The 14,064-nt window shown below is 37.6% G+C and overlaps 2 protein-coding genes across 2 annotated transcripts; one reads left to right on the top strand and one right to left on the bottom strand.

Annotated features, from left to right (window-relative positions):
* Positions 1–7,120: 7,120 nt before the first annotated feature.
* htr7a (5-hydroxytryptamine (serotonin) receptor 7a) lies at positions 7,121–9,865 on the bottom strand. Its single transcript, XM_056768133.1, has 2 exons — positions 9,187–9,865; positions 7,121–9,009 (listed from the first exon to the last, which is right to left on the bottom strand). Exons 1-2 carry the CDS (start codon positions 9,792–9,794, stop codon positions 8,196–8,198), a joined length of 1,422 nt encoding a protein of 473 aa, XP_056624111.1. The 5' UTR covers positions 9,795–9,865; the 3' UTR covers positions 7,121–8,195.
* A 1,736-nt stretch (positions 9,866–11,601) lies between these two features.
* Positions 11,602–13,734, top strand: zgc:65997 (uncharacterized protein LOC794398 homolog). Its single transcript, XM_056768057.1, has 3 exons — positions 11,602–11,947; positions 12,378–12,555; positions 12,851–13,734. Exons 1-3 carry the CDS (start codon positions 11,624–11,626, stop codon positions 13,135–13,137), a joined length of 789 nt encoding a protein of 262 aa, XP_056624035.1. The 5' UTR covers positions 11,602–11,623; the 3' UTR covers positions 13,138–13,734.
* Positions 13,735–14,064: the final 330 nt, after the last annotated feature.

Raw genomic sequence — 14,064 nt, forward strand, 5'->3', positions numbered from 1 at the left:
ACAGCTACAAACATATTTCACGATCTCTGCTGCAAATGGTTTCAAAGCAAAACTCTGTAATGGAATCAGTTGTTGGTCTTCATTAAAGTCTAACTTTGTTCTCTAGAAAAAAGGAAATACAAAAGAATAATTTGGCTTTTCATGGTGTTACACAGCCTTTTGGCTGAGGCCTCACTTTTGTTCTGTGACCACAGAGACATAATTAACGTTTAACAGGGTTGAAAGGGGGATTTAACTCAAATGGCAACCAGACAACAAAAACACACATTTCCGTCTGGCCAGTAAAAATAAAACTAATGGTGTGCTATAATTTAATTTGATAGTCAGTTAAAATGCAATGCTATACGTCACTGGAGAGGAAAAATCTTTTGACCGGGCATTTCATTACACAAATCCAGAAACGTGTTTGTAAAAAATAAAAATATATTGCTAAAGAGCAAAACCTGACACCTGTAAAAGAGGAAAGTGTGTATAAAAAAAATCAAGTCCTAAAGTTCTGTATATTTCTGCAAACGTCTGTCTGGCACGTCTGTTTGCATGGTGTAAATTCTGGCGAAGATGCCACCCAAAGTTTCTAGACTTGTTAGTTTGAATGCATCAATGTGCGTCAACTGCTATGAATGTGCTAACAAAAAAGATTATTTAGTCATAGTAAAAAAAGAATGACAGAAACGCCTCCATTAAAAACAAATCACTATCAATTTTTTTCCTGTAATATTCTTTATCGTAGAAAAGATTCCTTGGACTACAAAAATACAAGATAGAAATAGTGCCTGACTGAAAATTTCTTCAGGGAACAAAAAATGGTTCCTCTAGCATTGCTGGCAGGAACCTACAACCTTTTTTTAAGAGCAGTAATTTGTAAGGTTTAACCTTAATGCATGAATGGTCAATGCAGTTTCCTATGAAATTGTGACTGGAGGTTAACATCATGTGGCATTTTCACACTCAAACCCCCTAAAGCATCGATGGTGCAGGAGATCGGCTTTCTGCTGATATCAGTCCGTCTGGATAGAAAGGTTGATGCCTTTATAGCCATAGATGCTTTGACCTTTTACACTAAAATGCCGTGCTCAATTTATTCATCTTTGCCCAAGTTAAAAAATTAATAAAGTGCTTGATGCTCTTTTCTCTTTTTTATTGTTCTTTTCTTCAAATGTTTTGATCATCCTTGTAAGGTTAATGTTGAGAATTTGGTCTGAACGCTTCAGATTATAAACACGACACATAACCTCTTGGCAAGATCACTCAATAAAAATCCACATATGGCATTTCATTTATAAAAAATGTTACCAGATGCAGTTGATCAGTGAAGATGTTTCATCAGATATATTTCTTGCCGCTTGAACAGTGGTCTTTAACTACCATATTGTTAGTTGTAATACTTTACCCGTATAGTTCACCGCAAAATTGTCATTTTATCATTATACACTATATCATATCCTTGTGATTTGTTCATCTAAAACTTTCAATCCCAAAATAAATTTAACTCTTTCTGCACAAATCGCAAATAAATGGTAGTTAGAGTTTAGTTCACAAATCACTCACTATTTTTATGAGATCTGAATGGTGCTTTGAATTATACAGAGTGAGTAAATAATGACAATATACTACCATTTGCGTAAGGTGGTCATCTTTCAAACTGTCATCCAAAAGCATTTATGTGAACCAGCAACACACTTATGAGACCGGAGAGAGAGCTCATCATCACAACATTCATGTCATGTCATTCTCGCGCTCTCTCTCTTCACTCCATAATGTTGTTGATTTATGCAAGATCTTTCAATACACACTTATGATTCATTACCGTAAACTGCCACCATAACCCTGATGAAGGCAAAGAGGAGGCGTGGACTTTTTGAGGGGGCTTAATCAAGATTTGGAACGGATTGAATTTGTACAGAAGGTAAAAATGTGGCGAAGAAACAGAGAAGTAATGGTTAGGAAACGAGTAAAAAGATAGATTTAGGGGAGAGAGATAGAGAAGGATAAAGGCACGAAGCTTCACTTTCAGACAAATATACTGTTCTCATTTCCAGAAGCAGCCTCATAAAAACCTTTCTGACAGATGTTTCAGTTTTGCCAGGGGGCTTCACTCTAGTTTTTTTTTTGTATTGAGTCCAGAAAAAGGACCTCAGTCGTAATGTATCTGCTGTGCACTTAGTGCTGACTGGACTAATTAAGTTAATACACTTTGCTTTTAAAGAGAAACCTTTCTTTATTGATCTGTTTACATTTAGGTTGCGTGCATGTATGTGAATGTAAATAATACGTCTAAACCTCGACAATAATACTAAAAAAATATATATTATTTTAGCAAATATGTAAACTTTATAGTATTCTAATTTTAAAAATATTTTATCTCCTTCGGGAAAGAAGCGAAAACATGACGACATCTCTCATCATTCTGTTCTGATTCGTAACTTCACTGCTAGATGGCGTTAAATTTCATACACTTGACCTTTAAGGACAAAGCAGTCTGATTAAAGTTTAATGTACAGCATTTTATTGTTTCCTTCAGTCGTTCTGTTCATTCAGGTACTCTGTCAATAGTTAAATAAATGTACAGCTTTGCTGAGATGTAAACACATCTTTTCCTTTTAGCTGAAGGTTTTCTTTAATCTGTTTGTGACTTTCCGTTCACTTTTCATTTCTTTTAGTTTGAACAACCAATGTGTGAAATAGTTTTTTTTTATCCTCAGTTTGTAATGACTAGAAGAGACATAACGGAGGTTAGTGTTGTTCTCCTTTCACAACAGTTGTTACATGTTTTCCTGTCTCTGCAACGATTTGGTACTTTTAGAGATTTCTTAAGAGGTTGGTATTTGTAATTTAACAGTTGGAATGTTGTACTCCTAATATGTAGGATGGAATAACCAAAAACTGTAGGTATGCTTTCATATTGTGTTGATTCGTGGGTTTGTGTACCTGTTTCTCTACGTGCTATGGTACAGGATACAGATTAATGTGACATATACATTAAGAAGAAAAAGTTGATGAAAAACAACTGATGAAACATGTTATACAATCTGCTGAATACGTCATACGGTTTCTTATTTGCATGTCTCAATATACACAGCACACAAAGACATCTTAAACCACTGCAAATATTGAAGAATATCAACAACAACCTTGCTTTGATAGAAATGAAGGTCTCTGGGATAAAAATAAACAATGCGTAAATCACAAGCATCAGAGGCATGAGAAACGTATGGGTACATGTGCCTTTGTGTGTAGCTGATTTGATTCAAGTATGTGTCATATTTCAGAATATTGGTCAATGATCTCAGACGACCTTTCAGAAATGACTTATCTCTGCTGTAAAAATAACCCCATTTTCACATGATACCAGCATCAAGTATCAGATATTAATATATCTTCTTTCATTTCTTACCTGAATCCTGAATATCCATAGAAGCTGTTGGTTTTTGTCCTCTGTTCACATCCTCCCTTAACCATACACGAAGTGAAAGACTTCACTATGAGTGCTTTTATGTTTACATACTGTTCTTTCATAAAATGAGGGTTTACATTAAAATGAAATCTCTTTTATCATTTATTCACCTAAATATTATATAAGTGACCCCTTTAAGAGTGACATGATTTAATGATAGTTAACAATACATTAACCTCAATTATGATTCTTCTTGGGTCTATGTACATACTGCAACAGCATTCCTGTCTCACCTCAGATATCCTGTCTCACATGCATTTGATAAGGTCATATGTTTCGGATGCTTGTGAGGTTGTCTGTATGTTTTTCTGTGCATGTGTGCCCTTCTCCCTACTGTGAGATTATGGGATGACTGTTGAGAGCACAGCCATCTGTAATCAGTCTCACAGAGGGGAATTGACCACTTTAATACTCCCAGCGCTCCCAGACACTGACATGCCATATGTGTATAGTGTTTGCTGTAAACTGTCCTACCTGAGCACAAAGATCATGTGGCTGGGAAAATGTCAGCATGCGGTGGGCAGCCTCCCATTTCCATATAGGCATCAGGTGCCTTGTACATCTTGTACAGTCTGATATCCTCTAAAACGTGGAAACAAACATAAATGCGTTGTTGAAGCATAACGTTCACAAGCTTTATTTTAATATAGCATCAGTCATGTTTATATATTGGTATTCTTTAGACATTATTGTAAATAGCAACATAAAATCTTGCCTATTTTGCTATATTTTTGAAAAAATAAAAAAATATTCCATGTGTGCATTTACAAAAAATATATATGGGAATATACTGGAAAATATAACGCAATATACTGTAATAAATTATACATTTCCATATTTTGGAACAATGTTCTTTTTTTAATATAAAAAAATATTACAATACATTCACAATGTGTTATTCATTATGTTTATATATATATAGGCTATATACTGTATAGGAGTTCATTTGCAAAAACCGAAAACTCCATTTAAATTAGTAAATTTTCTAAAATAAGGTTTTTTATTGTGTTCTGTTTTATTAGGTATTTTAGTAAGTTATCATTGGTTGTTTTATTAGATACTACTTAATCAAAACAACCCAACTGCAGCTTGATTGATATTGTTTGGAATGCACAATAAAAACATGATTTTTGAAAATGTAAAAAAATATCTGTTTTTGCAAATGAACTCTTTAATACTATATATATTGAAAATACCAGTGAGGCCTTGAAAGACCCTTTGCATATCATTCATTAAATAAGTAAATTCATACCTCATAATATCCTGCCTTCTGGTCCTTATTCAAAAGAAACATAGCATGAAAGAAGCCATGTACAAAAGATCACACAAGAACATTCCCTAATATACAGACATAATTATATTAACCATTATAATAATTATTACCTGCACAGACAATGAACGAGTCTTTAGGTAATCACATAATCAGCGCTAAGCGGAAGCCCTTCGGTTAGACACTGAGCAGCTGTCCACCCTGCTAAAAAAATCAAGAGTGACAGACGGACAGAATGAGACAGATCTGAGTGGATTTCTGGGTTGAGATTCTGTGAATGACATACTGTATTTCCATAGGGCACCAATGAGTAACAAACCTCACATTTTGGATAGCACCAAGTCCTTCATTCTCAGAAGAAATTATTCATTTGTTTTGTAAATGTTGTAGTGTGTATATGTTGTAGCTTTCCTGTAGCTCAGTGGTACGAGCACTCTGTTAACAACGCAAGGTTGTGTGTTTGATCCCAGGGGATTGCACATACCTATGTATAAATGTATAGGATAACGCAATGTAATTCGCAGCGTCTGCCAAATGCATAAATGTAAATGTATATAATGCAAATGGTAACCTTGATTGAGCCTTTGATTATTGTTGTTGTAAAATAAGGCAGCTCAAATATTTATTAGTTTTTTAAAGCAGTCCAACATAAGCTAATCAGTCTTAAGTGCGCACAAGCCTCACAGATGAAGCCTCTTGTAGTTATTCTCGGTTTCTCACTCTCTCATCTCCTTCGCGTTCTCTCGGTAGGTAGTCTGAGCAGTTTGCATGACTAACAGACTTCTGAACTACTTCATATGTAAATGAAACCCTGGCTTATTTATTTTATTTGCAGAGAAATCATGTGAGGAGTTGGCTAAGGATCCGCTTAAACTCTCTACCGCAAGAAAAGAGGAAAATTGCATTATTCTGATTATTATTTATCGTGCCATGTAAAATGGAGTGATGAGAACCCAAATGAGCTTCACAGAAAACATTTCTATGTGGATTCAGTAAAATAATTTCCATAAATCTAATGTGCTCTTTATTATCTTCAGGTTCCAAATTTATCCACCTAAAAAAAAACTGAATTTAATTATTGTTGGCTAGAAATGACAGCAGGTGAATAAATAATATGGAGATAATCTGTAATCTTGATTCAGTACCATACTTCACTGTCAGTGTCATGAAGAAAGTATTGGAGGAAAATAAACATTGATAAAATACAAAGAAAGTCAGACATTTGTTTAAATACTGTTTTTCTTTGAATTTTGTGTTTGTCCCCTTTACCTTTCCACGCCCACTCTGACTCCTATGGTTCAAAGAATTCTCTCAGTGGGGTTTAATGTAAGGGAATTATACTGACCTATAATTTTGCAGTCCTCCAGTCCATCTACCAAAGTGGCGTCAGCCTTTGTAACATTATTTTACTTCTTTAGCACAGTGGGCCAAAAAATTATTTCTATGTAGTAGCAGGGAGTCACAGAGCAGAATTTGTGTCATGAAGTAAAAAACACAGCTGTGAAATCAGGACCTCGTCATTCTTATTATCAGCAGAAATTCAGCCTCTCTTAGAATAAATCTTTGTCACCTGCGGCAGGTAGCTATCAAAGGTAGAGACGCCGGACCCCAAAATAGAATTCCCAGCAGGGTCTCAGGGAATGAGGAACTAGCTAGATTCCGGTCATATAGTGTGCTTTAGTGATTTTAAGTGAATAGAAGCACTTAACCCTAAATTAACTTGTCTTCTTCCTTTCTCTTTATCTTTCCATCCTTGGATATACAGTGTAAAAGGCGGGCTGTCCGATTTCTGAATTACTCTTGTTTAGACAAAGTCGGGCAGAGTACCAAAACAACCTTGTAGCCAATCAGCAGTAAGGTGCACAGTGCACAGGATGGACATTATTTGAGCCACGTGCTCACGAAAGCAAAAGATGGGGGTAGGGGTGTGTCTGTTTTGGTGATTTAAACATCAACAACGGCAATGAGAAATCAGACATCCCGCCAAGTATTCTGCAGTTCAAGCGTCCCACCCTTTTTGACCAATTGACTTTTATTACTATTCCTTTTTGGTCATGCATAGATTGGATTAATAGGACAAGGTGTTGCTGGGGTTTTTCAAGATCATTCTATAGACGTTTAATATGTCTGGTGCCAATCTTTTGAGAGAATAGACTTAATAAAATATTTTTAGGATGCTAATGTTAGCATGCAAGGTAGCAGAAACTTGGCAACGATGACATGACTTTAAAAATTGAACTCTTTTCAGATCTCTTATCCTTGAAAAAAAACCTTTTAAAATAGTCTGTGTCATTTAATAACAATATATTTTATTTTAAAGATCATTTCAAAGAATAGACATGCAAATAGGGAAAATCCATAATTTCTTTATTCCAATTTGCATGGGAAATGTGCACAATAAATAACATTAAAACAGGTTCAACAATGAAAAGACATTAGATATGATCTTTACTGTACATTACAGTGCATCCTCTTTTAAAATATTTACACAGCTACACAAATATTTCTTCATGTAGATTTTATTTTTACAAATTTGCTGATAATTTTATACACTGGTCATTCTGAGACAACATAATAATAAGGAATCTAAACATAATATTTTTTTCTGATTAAAGAGTATTTCCCATACTGTATATTCTGTTGCCGATGTGACACATTTGTTAAAACCAACTGTGATGACAAGCTTTCACAAACAATCTTTGCAGAATAAAACAATAAATAGCTGCCCACACCAGAGACCATATTTTTAGAATCCCATTGGTTTAGCTTTAATTACTGATCGGGGATCAGATTACCACCTGTCCCCTCAGGCTTAACCACAGAAGCAGAAAGAAGCTTAGCTGACATGAGATCTGTGGTTTAATGCGCTGTGCATCAAAGCATTAAACTTACAGCGGTCACAGACGCATTTGGTAGGGGGTGAGTGTGTGCAGATTGCGGAAAGCTGAAAGGATTTGTCCTTAGTTGTCATTTGGAAAGAGTCTGAGGACAAAGACACAAATGGATTACACTTACGGAGTTAGCAGGTGCTGACAGTTGACAAACAAGTTTCTTGCGGCTCAATATATACTTTAAAAGTTTAAACTAAGCTGAAATAGTTATCTGGCTCTCAACACTTCAGTTGTACGTCTTTGCTTAAACTTCCTGTCCTAAAGAGATTTCTCCATAACGGTGTATTGATCTGTGTTTCTTGAAAGCAAAGTTCTATTAAATCTGAGTAAAATCCCATGAATGATGTGTCTGGCTGCACTGAGTGTCCAGCAGATGCTGTGTCCATAAACTGACCATAATGCACATCTCTATTTAGTATGACGTCTGTTATTCATTCTGCACTTTGCAGATACCACACATATGGTGCTTGCAGCAACACCTTCCACAGAATGTTCAACCTGACCATTCAGGATCATGAGTTCTCGAGTCCTCCTCAAGCAAATCCAAACCTTTGAACTCTCTGTATGTGCGTAGCACGGATCAACCAGACACAACCACCTCCGGTCTTACCACCAGGCGTAAGGCCTCATGCATTCCGGCGGCTGACAACCTGCGGTTTATATTGCGGAAACGGCAGCTAAGCAGGCTTCGGTAGGTGGTGCGCAGGTCCCGGTTAAAGAAAGCGTAGATGAAGGGATTGATGAGTGAATTGGCATAACCCAACCAAAGCAGAGTTCTCTCCACCCACAAGGGCACACAACTACACTCTGTCCCACAAATGAAGGGCCGGGCCGTGGAAAGAATAAAAAACGGTAGCCAGCAGACAGTAAATGCTCCTACCACCACTCCAAGGGTGGCAGCAGCCTTCTGTTCCCGTCTGAATATAGAGATGCTCCTTCGATCTGAGCTCCTCTTGCTCACACCTCGCAGGAGGTGCGGTAGCCGTGTGCACTCTTCCACCTCCCTTTGAAGCTTGATTGCCACGGTTACGCAATCCACACCCACGGGTTCTTCCGTCCCATCACCACCTTCCTCTGCCTTCTCCTCTCTGGCACGAGGAAAGCCAGTGATGGTGTGTTTGGCGGCGCTGAGCTTGGCGGCACGGTAGATGCGGTAGTACATGACCAGCATGACAGTCATGGGGATGTAGAAAGCAACAGCTGTAGAGTAAATGGTGTAGCCAAAGTCCTGGCTGATCAGACAAACACGGTCATCATTCACATTTTGCGCCCATCCAAAGAGCGGAGGCAGGGTGATTGAAGCAGACAGCAACCACACAGAGAGCACCATTTTGGCCATACACCACCCATTTTGCCTGACTGGATATGTTAGAGGTCTGGTGATGCCCAGGTACCTGTGATAGAATGAAAACACATGAAATATGAATATATATTATTTTAAGTCTGCAGGTCAACTCAAATTATTAGTTTAAAAAAAGAAGTCAATTTCAGACACTCATGAGTTTTCAATACGCAAAGCAGTTCATTATGATAAACACTAACCAACCTACTGTTAAGAAAACTTAACTTACCGGTCAATACTAATAACGCAAAGGGTCATGATGGACGCTGTACAACACATGACGTCCATGGCAATGAAAACGTTACAGAAGAACTTGCCAAAAATCCACCTGCCACCGATCAGGTCGGTGATGCTGACGAACGGCATCACCGCGAGCGCAATGGAGAGGTCCGCGAGCGCGAGGGACACGATGAGATAGTTAGAGGGCTGTCGTAGTTTTTTCACGAAGCACACGGAGATGACCACCAGCAGGTTCCCGCAGATGGTGATGAGAGTGAGCATAGTCAGCACACCGCCGATCAGTACTTTCTCCACTTCTCCATAGCTTAGGATCTGCTCTGCGCAATGCGTGCCGTTTGTCATCTCCATCATCTCCAGGAGTACCGGGAAGATGGAAGACTTCATATCGATAGACCCGAAACCGTCGGCGACCGCCACCTCTCCAGACTCATGCGCGATTTTGAATAGCCGAGGGACAAGGGCTTCGGATATCATCATGCCGTTGGAGGTTTCCAAACTTGCAACTGTCTCTCTTGCGCGGTCCACTGCCATCAGGGTCTTCATAGTGTCTCCGTAGCTTGGCGCGACACCGGTGCTGTTGGTTTCGCCCACCACCATGCCGTGCGCCTTTTATCCATTAACTTTTCAGAGTAAATGCTCGCAGTTTACAGCTGCGCGCGCAATGCGTGATGCGCATCCGATTAGCACTCAATCAGTGACGCGCAGGTAATTCTTCTATTTTTAGACATTTAGTCATTTTTCGCACACCGTGTTCTGACCAAAAGTGATGAAATGAAAGAGACGAAAAGTGATATCACATATCTTACAACACGATATAATTACAATACAAAATAATTATTTGGCACACAAAATAATGAATCTGCCTAATATATGGTCATTTTTATGAAATGTGTGTTAATTGTCAGATTATACTAAATATGCTTGGACAGTAATGTCATATTTATAAAGAGATATAGTTTCCCCATCAAATAATAGCCTACGCTACCTAGATGTATTTGATGTTGTACGGAGAATAAACGTACGATACACAAGTATGTGAAATGCAAAGAACAAGGTGTGTATTTTGACATAACAAATTATGCATGGTACCAGTTTATTTTAGGTGTCTTTGTTAATAACCTACTTTGAGAAGTAACATAAGTCTTTCAATCATACAACTAGGACATTAAAATAAATCTCCAAGCAAACTACAGCCAGTGCATTTCTCTTGAAGGCGCGTACGCGCTCCTGAAGTTTCATTTGGAAACAAGCTACATTATCGCCCCCAAGTGGTAAAATGGATTAACTAGCTAATAAGGTATTTTATCCAACAGATTGCATAGGCATGCCTTTTAAAAAACGAAGTGTTTTAAATTATTAAATCTATTTATTAACTGGTGTTGAGGTTATGTTAGATGCGTTTCCCCTTTTCATCCTTTGTTTAAAATTATTTTAGAGCTCATGAATGTCGATTGTATGGAAGCCCGTTTCCGCCAGGATGGGGAATGTTTTTTTTATTAATAAGTCTTGTTTGTCATTATTTTGAGATACTAAGACGAAATTCCGAATTAGTAACTCATAATAATGACTTAATATCTCACAATAATGAGAAACTAACTCAAAAGTCCAAAACGCTGCTACATTCAATTCGAAAATAATTCTCGCACCTCATAATGATTTACGTCTTATAAAGCGATTTGATCGGTCAGTCCAACAAACGTAATGTTATTTACAAGGTAAATAATTATTTATCAGCAGTGCATTGCACAGCCACAGGCAATCGGTTTACGCACGCGATAGGTCGCAGACTAAAACGCGTTTTGTGCCCTTGAAAGTAGTCTGTAGGAAGGGTACACCACGTGAACGGTTGTCTCAGATAAGGGAAAACGGTGTTGTTTTTATTCATAATAATGACTTAATATCTCAATAAATCACATAATATCCCACCTTGGATAAAAGCGTCTGCTAAATGACTAAATGTAAATGTACTGCATTCATTATGTATAACGGCTATGTTTACTAAAAACAGCTGTTCATCTCCCCCCAGAACTGCGTGGGGCACATGAATGCAATTGGAATTCACCCGAAGATGTGATAATACCGTTTAGTATCTCAAAATAATGAGAAACTAAGTCATAATAAGGACTTTTAAATCTAAAAAATCCCAACCCTGGCGGAACCGGGCTTCCATACGACTGCTTCTACTTGTTAGTAATAATAATATATGTAATATATGTGACTTGCTGAAAAATAACAAGATATTTTTATTTTTATTTAAGATATAAACATACGTATTTTTTAACCTTTCATTGAAAAACGAGATTACTTTAACATCTACAATCAAGCCAACACATAAATTACGAAACGTCGGTTGTGTAAGTGTCCTTCTTCCTCCCATAGAGGGCAGTCAACCCGAACTCGCGAGTGTTGTTTCCGTAACATACATTATGGCCGCTGTAGCATTGGTGCAGGGTGCTAGCAGGGGTCTGGGGATTGAGTTTTGCAAATATCTACTCCTTAATAAAGCTCCAGCCGCCGTGATCGCAACATGTAGAAACCCGGACCGCGCAGAGCATCTGTCAGCTCTAGCCGCGCAGCATCCGGGCAGAATGACTGTCCTGAAACTAGACGTCAACAGGGAGGAGGACATCAAGAGCATGGCTGAAAGTGTCAAATCTGACTTTGGGAAAGTGGATTTGCTTATTAATTGTTCAGCTATGCTTCATCCGTCGGGTAAAGGAGAAACGAGTTTACGAGACGTGTCCGCTCAGGTAAACTTGAGAAAGTGGAATAAAGTTAATATGTCATAACCTCATATATGAATGTTTTTGTTAATTGCCCAGATTTTTTTGCATTATTAAAAATTATTGCTTAATATATGGTAAAATAAATTAATCATTGGCATATTCCAATGGCAACATTCCAATCATATTCAAATCACTTTTATTCACCAACAGCATTAGTACATTGGTGAGTCTTAAGATCAGACATGACGTCATATCAGATATTATGTATAATTAACAGTACACATTACACTCTATACAACGACAATGTGCAAAAATGATACACAATAAATATGCAGAAAGTTTAGACTGTGCACAATACAGTTGTAGGTTAATTTGCAGTGCAGTCACAAATGTTTGTTAAAAAAATGTTTATTGACTAACTTCCTATTTGATTTTTTGGTGTGTCTTGTAACAGGGAATCATTTCTACTTTGACCACAAATACTGTGGGTCCACTGGTGATGGTAAAGTATTTTGCCCCATTGCTGCAGATGGGAACAGGAGCATTTGGCCAACAGCCCCAAGAGAAAGCAAAACAACACAGTGGAATCATTGTTAACATGACCGCTAAAGTGGGATCAATAGGCGACAATGGTTAGTTACTCTGTTTTCAATAACATGAACAGCTGCAAAACACCCAAGTTATTGTGTGTTGTTATGTCTATATACTGCCATCTTACATAAGTGTTGTACTTAATTGATAGCAATATATCTAAGTAATCTACAATGTTAGACACTTACAGGTATTTTGTTAAGCTATCTTACCTGTTCTGACATGTTTATTGCACTTATCTGCTTTTATAGGCCCTTCAAATATTCAGGATCTGATATAGGCACATGGTTTGTATGCACTCAGGAGAACTTGTTTAATTTATTGTTTTGTTTCCAGCTCTCGGAGGTTGGTACAGCTATAGGATGTCTAAAGCTGCTTTAAACATGGCCACTAGGAACCTGTCCATCGAGCTTGGTCGAGGACGGGGTAAAATTGTGTGTGTGTCCCTGCATCCTGGAACTGTAGATACGGATTTGTCTCGGCCATATCACCGAAATGTTCCCAAGGACAAGCTGTTCAGCACTGAGAACTCTGTACAATACCTAATGAATGTCATAGACAGCTTAAACATTGGCAAAACAGGGAAAGCTTATGCATGGGACGGTACAGAAATTCCCTGGTAAACAATTTGATCAAAAAGAGAAGTCTGTGTTTTTTTAAGTTTGTGGTGTAATGTAAGGTGGCAGTGGAAAAACATATGAAGATTACATTTGTTAATGTATAATCACTCACTGTACAGAACTGCATGTTCTGGATATCTTTCATTGTGTCCAGCAGAACATATTGATTTATAATGTACAGGCTTGCGACAAGCTGGGGGTGAGTTAGACTTTCTTTTTTTGGCTGAACAAGGGAATGCCAAAGGGATCAGCCTCTTGTCATTTCAAACCTGTATGGCTTTCTTCTGCTGAAAAAATATATATTTTGAAGAAAGTTTGTAACCAAACAGTGCCGGCACCCATTAACTTCTTCTGTATGTACACAAAATTAATGCAAGTGAATGGGGCCATTTAACGACATTCTTTAAAATATCTTCTTTAGTGTTCAGCAGAAGAAAGCAAGTCAAACAGGTTTGAAATGACAAGTAAATGCTGACAGAATTTTTATTTTTGGGTGAACTATCACTTTAAGTCTGTTTATTAAAATAGCAAATTTTGTTTTATGGTGTAACTAACAATAAAATCAATTTAAAAAAAATGTGTTCTTGATTTGTTTGCTTTTCAAATGTACCCACATAGTTATCAGTAGCTAAAAACACAGGCATCTATCTCGGTCCTGCCTTGGTTTAACTGTTGCTTTAAACACCAAAAAAAGTACTTTAAACTGACATCTGAACTCATCACATTGTGGTAGAGATGTCCAGTTCCCCTTCGATCGTCCCAAGTAGTGGTTAAGATCACATCGGTGTCACATTCGTTCGGTTGTCTACATGGTTTGACCCCTCTCAGGCATGCAGCTATTTTGGTGCGTATCTATTCTGGCTCAGCCACGATTCAGTGATATCTAGACATGTTAAAAATGAGTTTAATGACATTTGGTAAATTTATGCT

This window comes from Triplophysa dalaica, chromosome 15, assembly GCF_015846415.1.
Source record: "Triplophysa dalaica isolate WHDGS20190420 chromosome 15, ASM1584641v1, whole genome shotgun sequence".
In the NCBI taxonomy this organism is placed as follows: Eukaryota; Metazoa; Chordata; class Actinopteri; order Cypriniformes; family Nemacheilidae; genus Triplophysa; species Triplophysa dalaica.